The following is a 12,998-nucleotide window of genomic DNA, read 5'->3' as shown; positions in this document are numbered from 1 at the left end:
TTTTAAAAACACTAAGCGGGGGTGCAATGAGGTTGTAACCACAAAATTCATACAGACAAAGACAAGAGGTGCTCGGCATTCAAACCTTTGTCTTGAATATATTGCAATATATGGACAAACAGTCCCTGTTTTGTTTAAAGGGGATGGCATTTTTTAATAGCTTAATTCACAAAATGCCTCAATACCCTTAAAGGAACAGTTCAGTGAAAAATAAAAACTCGATAAATAGATAGGCTGTGCAAAATAAAAAATGTTTCTAATATAGTTAGTTAGCCAACAATGTAATGCATTGAGGTTGGAGTGACTGGATGTGTAACACAACAGAATAGAACACTACTTCCTGCTTTTCAGCTCTCTAACTCTGAGTTAGTCAGTGGGGGCCACATGGGACATAACTGTTCAGTGAGTTTGCAATTGATCCTTAACATGCAGCTCAGATTCAAAAGCAAACAGTTATACCCATGTGGCCCTCCTCAAGTCACTGATTGGTTACTGGCTGGTAACCAATTAGTGGAAACCAAGAGAGCTGCAAAGCAGGAAGTAGTGTTCTGGCTATTCTGTTACACATCTCCTCACTCCAGCCTTTTAAAATTACATTTTTGGCAAACTAACTATATTGAAAATATATTTTCCAGAGCCTATTTACCCAGGTTTTATTTTTATACTGAACAATTAATTTAATGTTGATAAATGGTTGAGCAGAGGACTATTTGTCTTTGTCTGTATGAATTTTATGGTCATATCCTCATTGCACCTGTGCTCATTGGTTTAAAATTTAGTGGTGAGCACAACTTTCCCTTTTTTGCTTTAGCCCTTAAATGCCACCACCCTTAAGTCTAGTTTCTGCAATCAGCAAAGGTGGCAACCATAGTGTATAGCACACAAAGGAAGCCCTGGAAGTAATACCTCCTCAAGGCAAGTTTATTCGCAGGGCTTCCTTTAGATGAATGCAATTTTCCACTGCATTCATACATAAGGCCTATAGTGTAATATTTTTTGTATTCAATATTTTGTATTCAACCATTTATAATTTGACACTGGGTTAATTATCTGTTTTATGTAAGTATGCTTACTGTATAAAAATATCATACCACTATAATACCCAGAACAATATATTGGAAATCGTGTTCTGATGTCTTAAAATATCAGGATGTTAGAAATCACTGCAGTGGTCCGTGGCCATAAAGTTCTATTATAATATACTGTAGGTCACAGGACTCTTAGGTAACTTTTAATACCTTTTCATTTTGTTTTATGATGCACCAGACATATGCCACAAGTGACATTAGTGAGTACTAATTATAACTGATGACAAGCACTGTTTCTAAGGATATATATTTAAAGTGATTAAAACGTTTGTGTATTAAATAGAAAGAGTACATATAATTGTAAATAGTCTTTTACAGACTACAAATATAAATATTAGTGTTTCCATAGAAAATATATAAATGTAAACGTTTCCATAAAAACAGTCATAGCACTGTATTTTGCTAAATAAGACAATACCTACCCTTTCCCATTTTCCATCAATTCAAATGCTTCATTCATTTTTCTCAATGACATTCTTTGGCTCACCAGGAAATCAAGGTGAAATTTCTTTGCCATATAATCAGAAACAAGCATTGGTACTTCATCTCTGCTTTTAAAACCTATGCATAAAATTAACATAACATTAACACGATATGCAGTAAATAATATAAACATCAGAGTGTCCCTTCCTACGTGCACCTTGACCAGTGGGGGAACTAGGCCAGGGCCCGCACCCCCTCAGGGCCCCCCGGCAGTCCGTTCGCCGCTGAAAATGCATCCAAATGCGGCCGTACGGAGGGGGCAGGGCTCAGCTGCGTGTCACGCACCAGGGCCCGCCCCCCTCTAGGATCGCTACTGAGCTTGACTTTTAAGTATAGACACCTGCACATTTTAAGGTGATATAGATCATTGTATCACCAGTTTCCAGCTGGACAGCTGTGTTTTAATGAAGAAAATAGGCAAAACTTTCAACAACAGTACCAAATATCCTGTACTTAGTTGTGGATTACAACATTAAATTGATAATTGATAGGGACAGGTTTCACAAGCATTCTCAGCATCGATTATGGAATCTAATAGAAAATGTACTTATTCAAGAGTATTTTTGGCTAACTGTCTGTTTTAGTTTTGTACTGGTATATAGCAACACTCTCTTTTAAGAAATTTTTAGATGAAATCTTTCAGAATTACTAAGATTTTCATTCTCAGTGGACTGTTCATTTGTTTTATTAGTTCACTACCTCCAAATGGGGATCCTTTCATTGTACGTCCCATCATGAGTTCACCGGGATGAAAAGAAAGCCTATCATCTGGTCCTGCTACTCCAAGCACCATGGTGACCCCACTACCTATGTAAGTTGATTCAAATGCCGTTTTCTAAATAAAGAATAAAGATAAAAAGAGAGATAATATTACTGCTATGGCATTGCTGTGGTTGAACTTAATTAGATTTTTTTAAGCCACACCTCTCCCTAGCCATGTCTTTACATGCCTGATCCATCAATAACCGTGTCTGGTTTCAAATAAAGCCGACACCTGACTTAGCTTTTAAATGCAAGATTGTTCCACCAGAAAATTAACAAATAAGATGTATACATATGAAGTATCAATATGTATGACATCCTTATTTGGCATTTGAAACAACGGCTGAATCCGAATCCTGCTGAAAAAGGCCGAATCCTAGCCGAATCCCAAACCAAATCCTGGATTCGGTGCATCCCTAGTAACATTAAATAATTACAGTTCTGCCATGCACTACTATGTAATGAAAAGTTGTCTTTTCTATTAGTCTTATCATCTAAAAAAAAATATTTACCATTGTTTCAACATATCCAGTACATTCAAAGGCAAAATCCACTCCGCCATTAGTCATGTCTCTAATGACCTCTTGAATTGGTTTGTCATAATCCTTGGGGCTTAAACACTCAGTGGCTCCCAACTCTATGGCTTTTGGAAATTTATCCTTATGTGAACCAACCCCAATAATCCGACCTGCTCCAGCGATTTTGCAGCCAATAATCGCTGAAAATCCCACACCTCCTAAACCAAATACAGCACATGTAGATCCTGGAGTAACCTGAAAAAAACATTTGTAAAAATGCATTTTAGCAAATATAGGATCCATAAACGATATCCAGATTGCAAGTACTATAATTTATAATACAGTATCTGAACAGTTCATCCAGTGAAAATCAAAAAGGGGGATTCCCCTACTGTTTTAGTTTTATCTATTCATTTAATATCAGATCAGATCACAGTTTTACACACTGTAATAAAAAGTGGCTTCATTTGTACCCTCAAATTTCTTTCACCCATTCTGAAGGCATTGCAATACTCCTCACATTTGTATTTATTCTCACAATGTGTAACTTTCTGTGCAACATTATCATTTTACGATATAAAGCTGATCAGTAATTGCTACTTCGGGCTATTATAAATGACTATAATGTCATATAATGTATATCTCTAGTTACCTTAGCAGTGTTCACTGCTGCACCATATCCAGTAGCAAATCCACAGCCAATAAGGCAGCCTTCAACAGGAGCAGCAGGATCAACTTTGGCAACAGATATATCAGGGACAACAGTGTACTCTGTAAAAGTGCTTGTGCACATAAAATGATAGATTTGTTTGCCTTTGCATGTGAATCTGCTCGTATTGTCATACATCAGCCCTGTTTTGGCAAAAACGCTGGTGGAGGAAAACATCAATACAAATACGAATTATTCTTTGAGGGTTTGTTTATTTTTTTTGTCCAGATCATTTAATGTAAGGTTGCCAGATCAGTAGCGATGGGCGAATTAATTTGCCAAGCACGAATTTGCGGCAAATTTCCACGTTTCGCCGCAAGTGAATTGATTTGTGAAACTGTGGTGACAATTCGCTGGTGAACAGATTTGCCATCACTACAGTTTAGGAATACAGGGCTGAACTGCTCCCTTCTCTCACTCTTTGTCCTGTTTCTTCCCCCCCTCTCCTCCCTGCACTATTCCTTTCTCTCCCTCTATGCCCTGTTCATTTAACCCTCTCTCTGCCCTGTTTATTCAACGCCCTCATTGCAGTGTTTGTTTCTCTCCCTCTCTGCCCTGTTAATTTAACCTCCTCGCTACACTGTTCCTTTCTCTCCCTCTTGGCCGGGTTTATTTAACCCCCTCTCTGCCCTGTTAATTTAACCCCTCCCTGCACTGTTCCTTTCTCTCCCTCTCTTCCCTGTAAATTCAAACCCCACCTGCACTGTTCCTTTCTCTCCCTTTTCCTTTCTCTCCTGTTCATTTAACCTCCTCCCTGCGTATTCCTGCTTGTTCAAACTTACCAACTCAGATCTAAACCGTTAATTTAATATTATGTCAAGAGAAAAACTTAAACAAAAGTAGAACGTACTCATTTTTTTCACAGAGGTTACAATTTGGATCTCTGCAAGCGCTGCAGTGTCCACACTTTGATAAAATGAGTGGAATCACTTTGTCACCTAAAGGAAGTAAGTTACATTCATGAAATGACTTTTTTTTACATTTGTTAACATGTAGAAGACAGCATGGGTTATAGTATATATGTGGAGGCAGTGTAAAAAGAGCAAAAATTATTGCAACTGGGTATTTTCTTGCACTTTATAAGCTGCTTTCTTCTTTTTACAAATAGTCAAAGTCTCTGCACTTCATTTCAGAACATAGTGGGGCTGGCTGGGGCAGCACTAGGCTCCCCCAGCCCTTACGCACCCACTAAACATCATTCAGGTGTGCAAATGAGAAACTGGGGGATGCAATGGGATCCCATCCTTACTGTCTGCCCTATGGGGGATTTTAAATCTGGTACTAGGTGCACAGCATGGCTACTTGACGGAGCACTAAGGGCTCTGTGCCCCTTTTGCTCATCACTTCCTGGTCTTTGTAAATTATCTCTAGTGTCTACATAGAATAAAGTAGTTTAATTTTTTGGGTTTCTGTGTATTCTGTGTATGTTCCGCAGTCCTCAATAAAAATTTAAGCACTCTGTATCCTATAATCCATATAAAGTTAAAGTCTGTGCAACTTCCACCCTACACTCTTGTCTTGTGTTAACCTAGACAAATACTACAATAGGAGATGCTTGCTTCCAGCTGCAGCTCACTAGCACCTGCACCAGATTTCACTTTGAATAATAAAAGCAATGATGTAACAACTTTCAAACATACATTCATTACAAATTTGAATGGTAATTTATGAACCTAATTGCACCTGAAAACATTCTTTTTTAATTCCTTTTCTGTTCTTCCTGGTTGTAACCCTTATAACAATGTAACAGGAGTCATGTCTCTTCCAGTTCTGTCAGCTGGCTTGCAACATTGTTTTCAGGATGAGATCAGGCGTGCAGAATATAAACAGACAATGCTTTAAATTGCAATATAATTGTAAAACACTGAAAAAGATTAATGCATATGGAAACATTTTTCAAAATGATATATTCTTTCACCATTGAATAATATATTCTTTGGGACACTTTTGTGCAATGCCATGCCAGACATGATCATAAGGGTATCAGACCCATCCAAATTACAGTTGCAATTGATATTACAAACAGTGAAAATACTGTACTATGCTGATAGTTTATGTTTTCAGTGCAACTGCTTTCGTGGGCATTCATGAAAAAAGTAACACTCATACAAGACTCACCTGGTTTGACAGTAGTCACACCCTTACCAATGCTTTCAACAAAGCCAATGGCTTCATGACCCAAAATAACTGGAAACTTTACACCACTAAATTTATCTTTTAGTACACTGAGGTCTGAGCCGCAAATTCCAGATGCCAGAATCTAAAATACAAACCGATTTAATTAATAAAAAATGAATAAAGATACTGTCAAATTTGCTATAGATTTCTTTAGGCTATAACACAACGGGACTGAAAGCTTGAGGAGCTTGAAGTTCTTTTTTCTTTCCCCAGTGGAAGTGAAGAAAATGCAAAACAAGTGGGTATCCACATCTGATGTGTGTAGATGAACTTGTTCTAGAAGGACACTTGACAGAGGCCACAAACAACAGGATTAAAACATTAAGACATTCTTCCAAGTGATAAGTAAGAAAATATATGACTAATGTGCTAATTACTCTAGTGACATATAGATATCATGCTAATTATTAGAAGCATACGCATGGCACATATCCTTCTTTAGGGTCCTTACATACAGTTGTTTGTTCCTGCGTGGAAAGCATGAAGGATTAACCACAGGGGGATGTAGGAACACCCTTGTGTAAGGGCCTGTAAGTTAAAGAACTGAATTAAAAGCTGTAATTAAAATGTAAAGTCTGTCATTTTGGAGAAAAACCACAAATTGGATTTGTAACAATGTCACATGTAAGCTTATGCAGTATGCCTAAGTACATCATTTGTGTTAGGACTGTTCTTTGATTAATATGAGCCTATTCAATCTTACTTTTACTGAAAATCATGCTGTAAATGCAAAATAGAGTAAGTAAGTTAGTAGAGTTGAACAATAATTGGCTGCAATGCATAGCTGCAAGAAAAAAAAGCCATTGCTACACAAATTCCACAAAACAACATGAAGGGCCTCATTCACAAAATACTGCAAGCTATCATTGATTTTAAAGGGGCAATCTACTAAGGGTATGCAAACTTTGAACTGGAATATATTATTATTTCTGTATAATACAGCATGTGCGTTATTTTGTAATGCCTAATAGTTTCATTTGAATTACATTTGTCTTTTTTGCAAATCTGTTCATTGAAAAAGAGGGATAGGTCATAAAACTTACAAGCCCTAAAGCCACTACACCTGCATAAGGTTAACCTCTGTCTTCAGGGAGAAGTAGAAGAAAGGCATTTAATACTCTTTATCTGTACACTTAAGACACAAGTTTTATGGGGAAGTCTGTAATAAGGATTGTTATTGTCACTGAACAGAATTTAGCTGATGTTCTTTTGCAGTTTATTGAAACTAGTTGAAAAGTTGTGAAAACAGAGTCAAAAAGCAGTAAATTAATACACATTATCAGTACTGTACAATACTGTAGTGCCTTTCCTTTAGATTTGGCTTTGCAACATTCCACTTAGAATGACATTACCTTTATTCTGACTTCATGAGCTTTTGGGGGTGCAACCTCCATTTCCTCAATGGTGACAGGTTTGTGCAGCTCCCATGCTATAGCCGCCTTACATTTAATCACCTAAACACAAATTTGCATTAGATCAGGTTAAAAATCAATTCTGCATTGTATATCATTAAGGAGAAGATAATCACCTTTGCATTGAAGGCATTGTTTTGATTTTTTTTTTTTTTTGCTGCAGATTGCTTCTCTTTCGACTAACATATACAGTTTTGTTAAAGAATGATTACACAAATAAATGTAATGGTATAATACTATAACATTAAATAACTGCTAGTGAGAATAATTTTGCATTAAAATGGCTATATTTGTGCTTTAATTCCTTTTAGCACACTGTGTGTGTGTCGTTATTCCAGCATTGACATCTAAATAGGATAAAGATTACAGCAGAATCCCTTTACAAAATAAGAATGTTACAGAACAAAAGAGATTTCGTTTGCATCAAAAAAAGCAGCATGAAAATGAACGGCATGAAATATGCTGGAATGGTTCACTCAGTTTGTTTATGGCCAAGTTCCCCAGAACACAGCACACACAGGACTTGGACAAATAACAGCTTATTAACATGAACATGACATTTTGCAGAGCAGAACATTACAATACTGCCATTTTTATCAGTATCTGGGAAAAATCAGAAAGGTACTTTTCCTGCAGTGTCCATTTCTACGGTGTCTTCAGCAAGTGTTTCTGCTCTTTTCAGTGACAAGCCGTAACAAAGATTACCTTTCAGGAGCTGGACTTTGCCTTTTGAGCAGTATTCAGGCATACAATTGGTTTGATTCTTATCCAAAAACTCAGACTGCCTACTTAAGCAAGCAGTGTAATACCTTTTAGAATCTGATTGTAGTGGGCTAAAAAGAACTGTCTGTCAAACATTAGACATGGATTGAGATTAAATATTCAGTGTTATCAGAAAGTTTGACTCTTTCTGCATCTCAATTTGAATATATTGGAACAATCTAAAGTAACTTTCCAAATATTTTCTTTAATTTATTTGTTTAGAAATATTCATTTTTTTATATGCATATATATGCATATTCCCAAATCTCATCGATGTTACCTTGCTAAACCATTGCCCTGCAGTCCTGTATCTAGCCTTAGCAACTAGTCATGGTTGCAAGCAGGAGCATGAGGTGGCTCCAGAACTAACCTGCTTATCTTTCTGCCTCAACAAGCATTTTCACTTGCCAATCACTATCATTTGTTTTAAAGGCTACTACCAGGGCTACCACCACCTATAGAAATTAAGAAAATTTAAGAAATACTAGGAGAGGCTTTTGACACTTTAAAGAAACATTTTTTTGCACAACAACTGTGCGCAATTGCTCAGTTGAGGCTTTAAAATGATATATATTATATAAGTCCTTGTTTCAAAAAATGCCATATTCATAGAAATGTGTGTGTGTATATAATTATCCCAGCAATGCTATCCAGCTAATGATACACAGCAAGGCAGAAATACTTGCCAAAAAAGCAGCATGAAAATGAGCGACATGGAATATGCTAAAATGGTTCATTCAGTTTGCTTACACATCTAGTTCCAAGTTTCCCATACTACAGATGTGCCATCATAACAACTTATTAACATTCAATTGTGCAGAGTACAGTACAGTATTTCTATCACTATCTGATAAAGATAACAAAGGACTCTGTGGTGTCCATGACTTGTGTTTTACAAGGTGTAGACACTAAAAGGGGTCTAGTTATAATAAATTGGACAGTGAAAAAAAAAACAGTGCTTTAGTGCTAGATGTTTCAGCTCACAGTTGGGATGATGTCAAGATATTTTTTATGGAGATTTGAGGAATGTTGGAGGAATGAAGCTTTTCTCATGCAGGGTGGTAGAGTATTCCAGAGGTGAAGTGCAATCAGTGAAAAAGGTTTGGAGGATATAGTAAGTGTTGGACTGGACTGACTAGACACTGAGAATAAACCTGGTGGGACCAAGCCCTCATGGTCACCACTGACCAACACCCTCTCTCCACTTCGCACTGTTGTGGCTCTCCCTTACCTCCTCCAGATCAGGCGACGGTGTTTGCAGGGGCCCTAAGACTGAGGAGGGGCCTGGGGATATGTGGGGGCCTTCAGTCTGATGCTGGATGTAATACAGTGAGTGGAAATGAGAGTCTGGGGGAACAGATAGTAATATGTTACAGTAGTCTGTCCTGGAGAGTATGAGGGTCTGGACCAGTGTTTTAGCAGTGCAGAGACAAAGGAAGGGATTTTGCAATGTGGCAAAGCAACATTTTTGCAAAGTGGAATGTTCTGATAAGGAATGCAATGTGGGCTGAGAAAGAAAATAATATTTGTATTCATTTAGATTGATGGTCAAATAAATTCTTACCCCATATGTAATAAAAGGCACTAAGTTTGCCCTGAAGCAGTAACCCATAGCAATAAGATATTTGCTTTTAAACAGGTGACTAGTAAATGCTACCTGCTGATTGGTTGCTTTGGGTTACTGCTCCTGGGCAAACTTAGTGCCTTTTATTACATAATAGTCTTAGAACTGCTACCTTGCAGCAGCCATTGCACTTCTGCCTTGTATCAAGCCTTAACTAGTTTTGGTTTCTAACTAACTTTCTATTACAGCCTTTGACATTGTGGTGTTTATACAAATGACCTGTAAATGTCACTGTGCTCATATTTATACTGTGCATACTTCCTGGTAGCTTAAAAGTGAAAATTACTGTTGTGTAATGCCTGCATGAGTCTCTGCTAATAAAGCACTGTTATACTCTACTCATCCTCAGCTACCCAAAACATAACAGATTGACGACGAGATGGCTCTCCTACCTCTGCAGCAGCCTGCAGCTTTTCTTCCAAAACCTGGTGAGCCTATTATACCTTTTACTGCTTGGATCCGTATGTTTGAAAATTACATTATTGCTGCTGACCAAGGGGAGATTTCTGCTGCTAAAAGCGTGCTTTACTTATTCACTGCCTGGGAGCAGAGGGACAGCGTATATTCTATACATTACCATTAGCCGATGAGACTTATGAAACTGCTCTTACTGCTATAAAGAAGTTTTTCGTGGCAATAGTAAATGTGGTTGCTGAAAGATATAAATTCTGCCAACGTGGACAACGTGATGGCGAATCCACAGAACAATTTGTAGCAGCTTTGAGAGAGCTGGTTGTTACCTGTGACTTTGGGACTCTAACAGATGAAATGCTAAGAGACTAAATTGTGGAAAAAACAAACTCACCTCGCATTAGAGAGAGACAGCTCTTAGAGCAGGATTTAACCCTTGCAAAGGCTATTACAGTTGCTAGCCAAATTAAAACAGCAGTAGCAGAGAACTCTCAGTCAGGGAAGTGTTGGGAATGTACAGATTATGAATTCAACACTGTGGCCTAATAATGCACAGTCACAGGCAAAATACAGTGCTAAGGAAAGGGATTCACCTACACTGCAAAACCATGCAGCAAATACAAATTTCTTTCTCTGTGTTCAACACAACACACTGCAAATCATGTTACATGTCCTGCAAAAGCTAAACGGTGCAGCAAATGCACAAAAGTAGGACATTTTGCTAAGATCTGCCGTAATTCTGCTAAAGATGTTTATGAAGTCACTACTACAAATGTTACAGTATTAAGTGTAGATAAAGATGTTTTATATGCACTGTCAGTGTCAGTACTGCTTCTGCTGACAAGGGACACTCCATTAACCTGATGCTTGATACAGGTTCAGCTTTTTCTATACTACCAAAGGATATTTTCTTGAAATACTTTGCAAAAGATCCGCTTGTTGCACATGCCCTAAAACTGGTCAGTTACTTAAAGGATCCAATCCCTGTGCTTGGTTGCTTCCCAGTGACTGTACAATTTGAATCAAATACTGCAAAATGTGACTTTTACATTGTGAATAAGGGTACTGCTATACTTGGAAGGGATCTCTTTGCTGCATTAAACCTACAATTAGTTGACAGTCTCATTACTACAGCACCAGTGCCTGCCACACAGCCAGTGTCTAAAATTTCACCACAAAGCAACATGTCACAACATGAAACATGTTGTGCAAAGAACTTTGTACACAAAGTTAAGTTGAGACCAGATGTAAAACCAGTACTATTTCCTGTTTCAGCATGGGAAAAACTTGCTATTGATATTGTTGGTCCTTTTACAGATGCTCCTATGGACGGCAGATTTGCTATAACCTTGATGGACTATTACAGTAAATGGACAGATATTGCATTTGTTTCTCATATAACATCGGGCTACAGTGATAACATTTCTGTCTTCAGCAGAGAAGGTAATCCAAAGGAGTTGATATCAGACAAAGGACCACAGTTTGTCTCATATGAGTTTGAATCATTTCTGAGAGAGAGAGAAATATTGTGCATAGGAAATCTTCAGTGTATTACCCAAAAGCAAATGGAGAAATCGAGCAATTCAACAGAAATCTGAAAGAAGCACTACAGGCAGCAAATCTTACTGGGAAATCTTGGAAAGTATTTACAACAGAGTTCCTACATAACAACAGAGCAGCATGCCATGCAACAACCCAATCATCTCCAGCTGAATTATTACATGGCAGACAGATGTGCACTAAGTTACATGTTGCAGACAAATGCAAGGCTTATACGGACATAAAACGTGGTGCAAGAGAAGTACACTTTCAGCCTGGATCTTTAGTCAGAATTAAGAAACCAGGAATACTGAAAAAAGGACAATCTAAATTTACTACACCACTTGAAGTGAGATGCCAGCGAGGACCATACACATATGAACTGTCTGATGGATGCATATGGAATGCAAGTCGTCTTGTTCCTGTTAGATATGACTTTGGAGAAGCTCCATTTGATGAAGGACATTTTCCTACTCCTGATGTCAACTGCAATAGGCCTGAAGAAAGTGAACCTATAAGGCGTACTGAGAGAATCAGAAAACTACCTGCATGGACCCAGGACTATGTGATGTGAATAATGTATATTATTGCTTTAAGATGCATTGTTGTTTATTACAGTTGCTCAAATGCGTTCCTACTATAGGGGGAATATGTGGTGTTTATACAAATGGCCTGTAGATGTCACTGTACTCAGACTTATACTGTGCATACTTCCTTTTAGCTTAAAAGTGAAAGTGAAAGTTACTGTTGTGTAATGCCTGCATGAGTCTCTGCTAATAAAGCACTGTTATACTCTACTCATCCTCGGCTACCCAAAACATAACAGACATGTCACTTTCAGTTCAGCCTGTAAATATCTTGTTCCATTAATATTCCTTAGTGTCTTGTTCTTGTCTATGCTACAGTGACCCTGTTACAAATGGAATGTTATTTTGACATGTCCTGCCCAGTTCTGAATCTCCCCCTTAATATAAAAAGCTAAACTGCCTGATGGCACAATAAAAGTATCCTTAAATACCTGGGCTGCAAACTTTGAAAAAGTAGTTAATGAGTAATCTTAGAAATATAGTTACTGATTAATCAGTGATTAACTATGCATGCAACAGTTCAGCAGTAACTGATATCCATTGAACATATCATAAGGGGTCAGTTTACTAAAGCACAGTCAATTTGACTACATGTTCCGCCAAAATATTCGCAGTGACTACGTTTACTAAACAGCTATGCGCTCAGAAGTTACGATCACTTGCAGTAACTTTGTAAATGAACCAGCTTACGTTAGTGGTAATTTTAGTGAGTTTCAAATTTTGTGGAGGCAAATTAAGTTTGCGAATATTTATGCTATAAAATAGTCTTGTTTTATAGTGCTTATTATGCCAATTTTTACTGTGACATTTATGGCCAGAAATGCATCTTCAAAACTCATAAACTTTATTGACTGATAATTATACCATCCAACAACATTACCAGAGTAACACCAATCAAACATGTATGCATCATATAAACCAATAC

General features: G+C 37.6%; 1 protein-coding gene across 1 annotated transcript; it reads right to left on the bottom strand.

The window, feature by feature from the left end:
• Nucleotides 1–705: 705 nt before the first annotated feature.
• LOC108719623 (NADP-dependent alcohol dehydrogenase) lies at nucleotides 706–7,898 on the bottom strand. Its single transcript, XM_041584032.1, has 8 exons — nucleotides 7,776–7,898; nucleotides 7,091–7,192; nucleotides 5,540–5,820; nucleotides 4,411–4,635; nucleotides 3,504–3,720; nucleotides 2,846–3,106; nucleotides 2,271–2,406; nucleotides 706–1,649 (listed from the first exon to the last, which is right to left on the bottom strand). Exons 1-8 carry the CDS (start codon nucleotides 7,896–7,898, stop codon nucleotides 1,507–1,509), a joined length of 1,488 nt encoding a protein of 495 aa, XP_041439966.1. The 3' UTR covers nucleotides 706–1,506.
• Between the last annotated feature and the right edge of the window lie 5,100 nt (nucleotides 7,899–12,998).

Source organism: Xenopus laevis, chromosome 1L (assembly GCF_017654675.1).
Source record: "Xenopus laevis strain J_2021 chromosome 1L, Xenopus_laevis_v10.1, whole genome shotgun sequence".
NCBI lineage: Eukaryota > Metazoa > Chordata > Amphibia > Anura > Pipidae > Xenopus > Xenopus laevis.
Note: the sequence above shows the minus strand (reverse complement) of the source record. Positions and strands in the feature narration are given on the sequence as shown.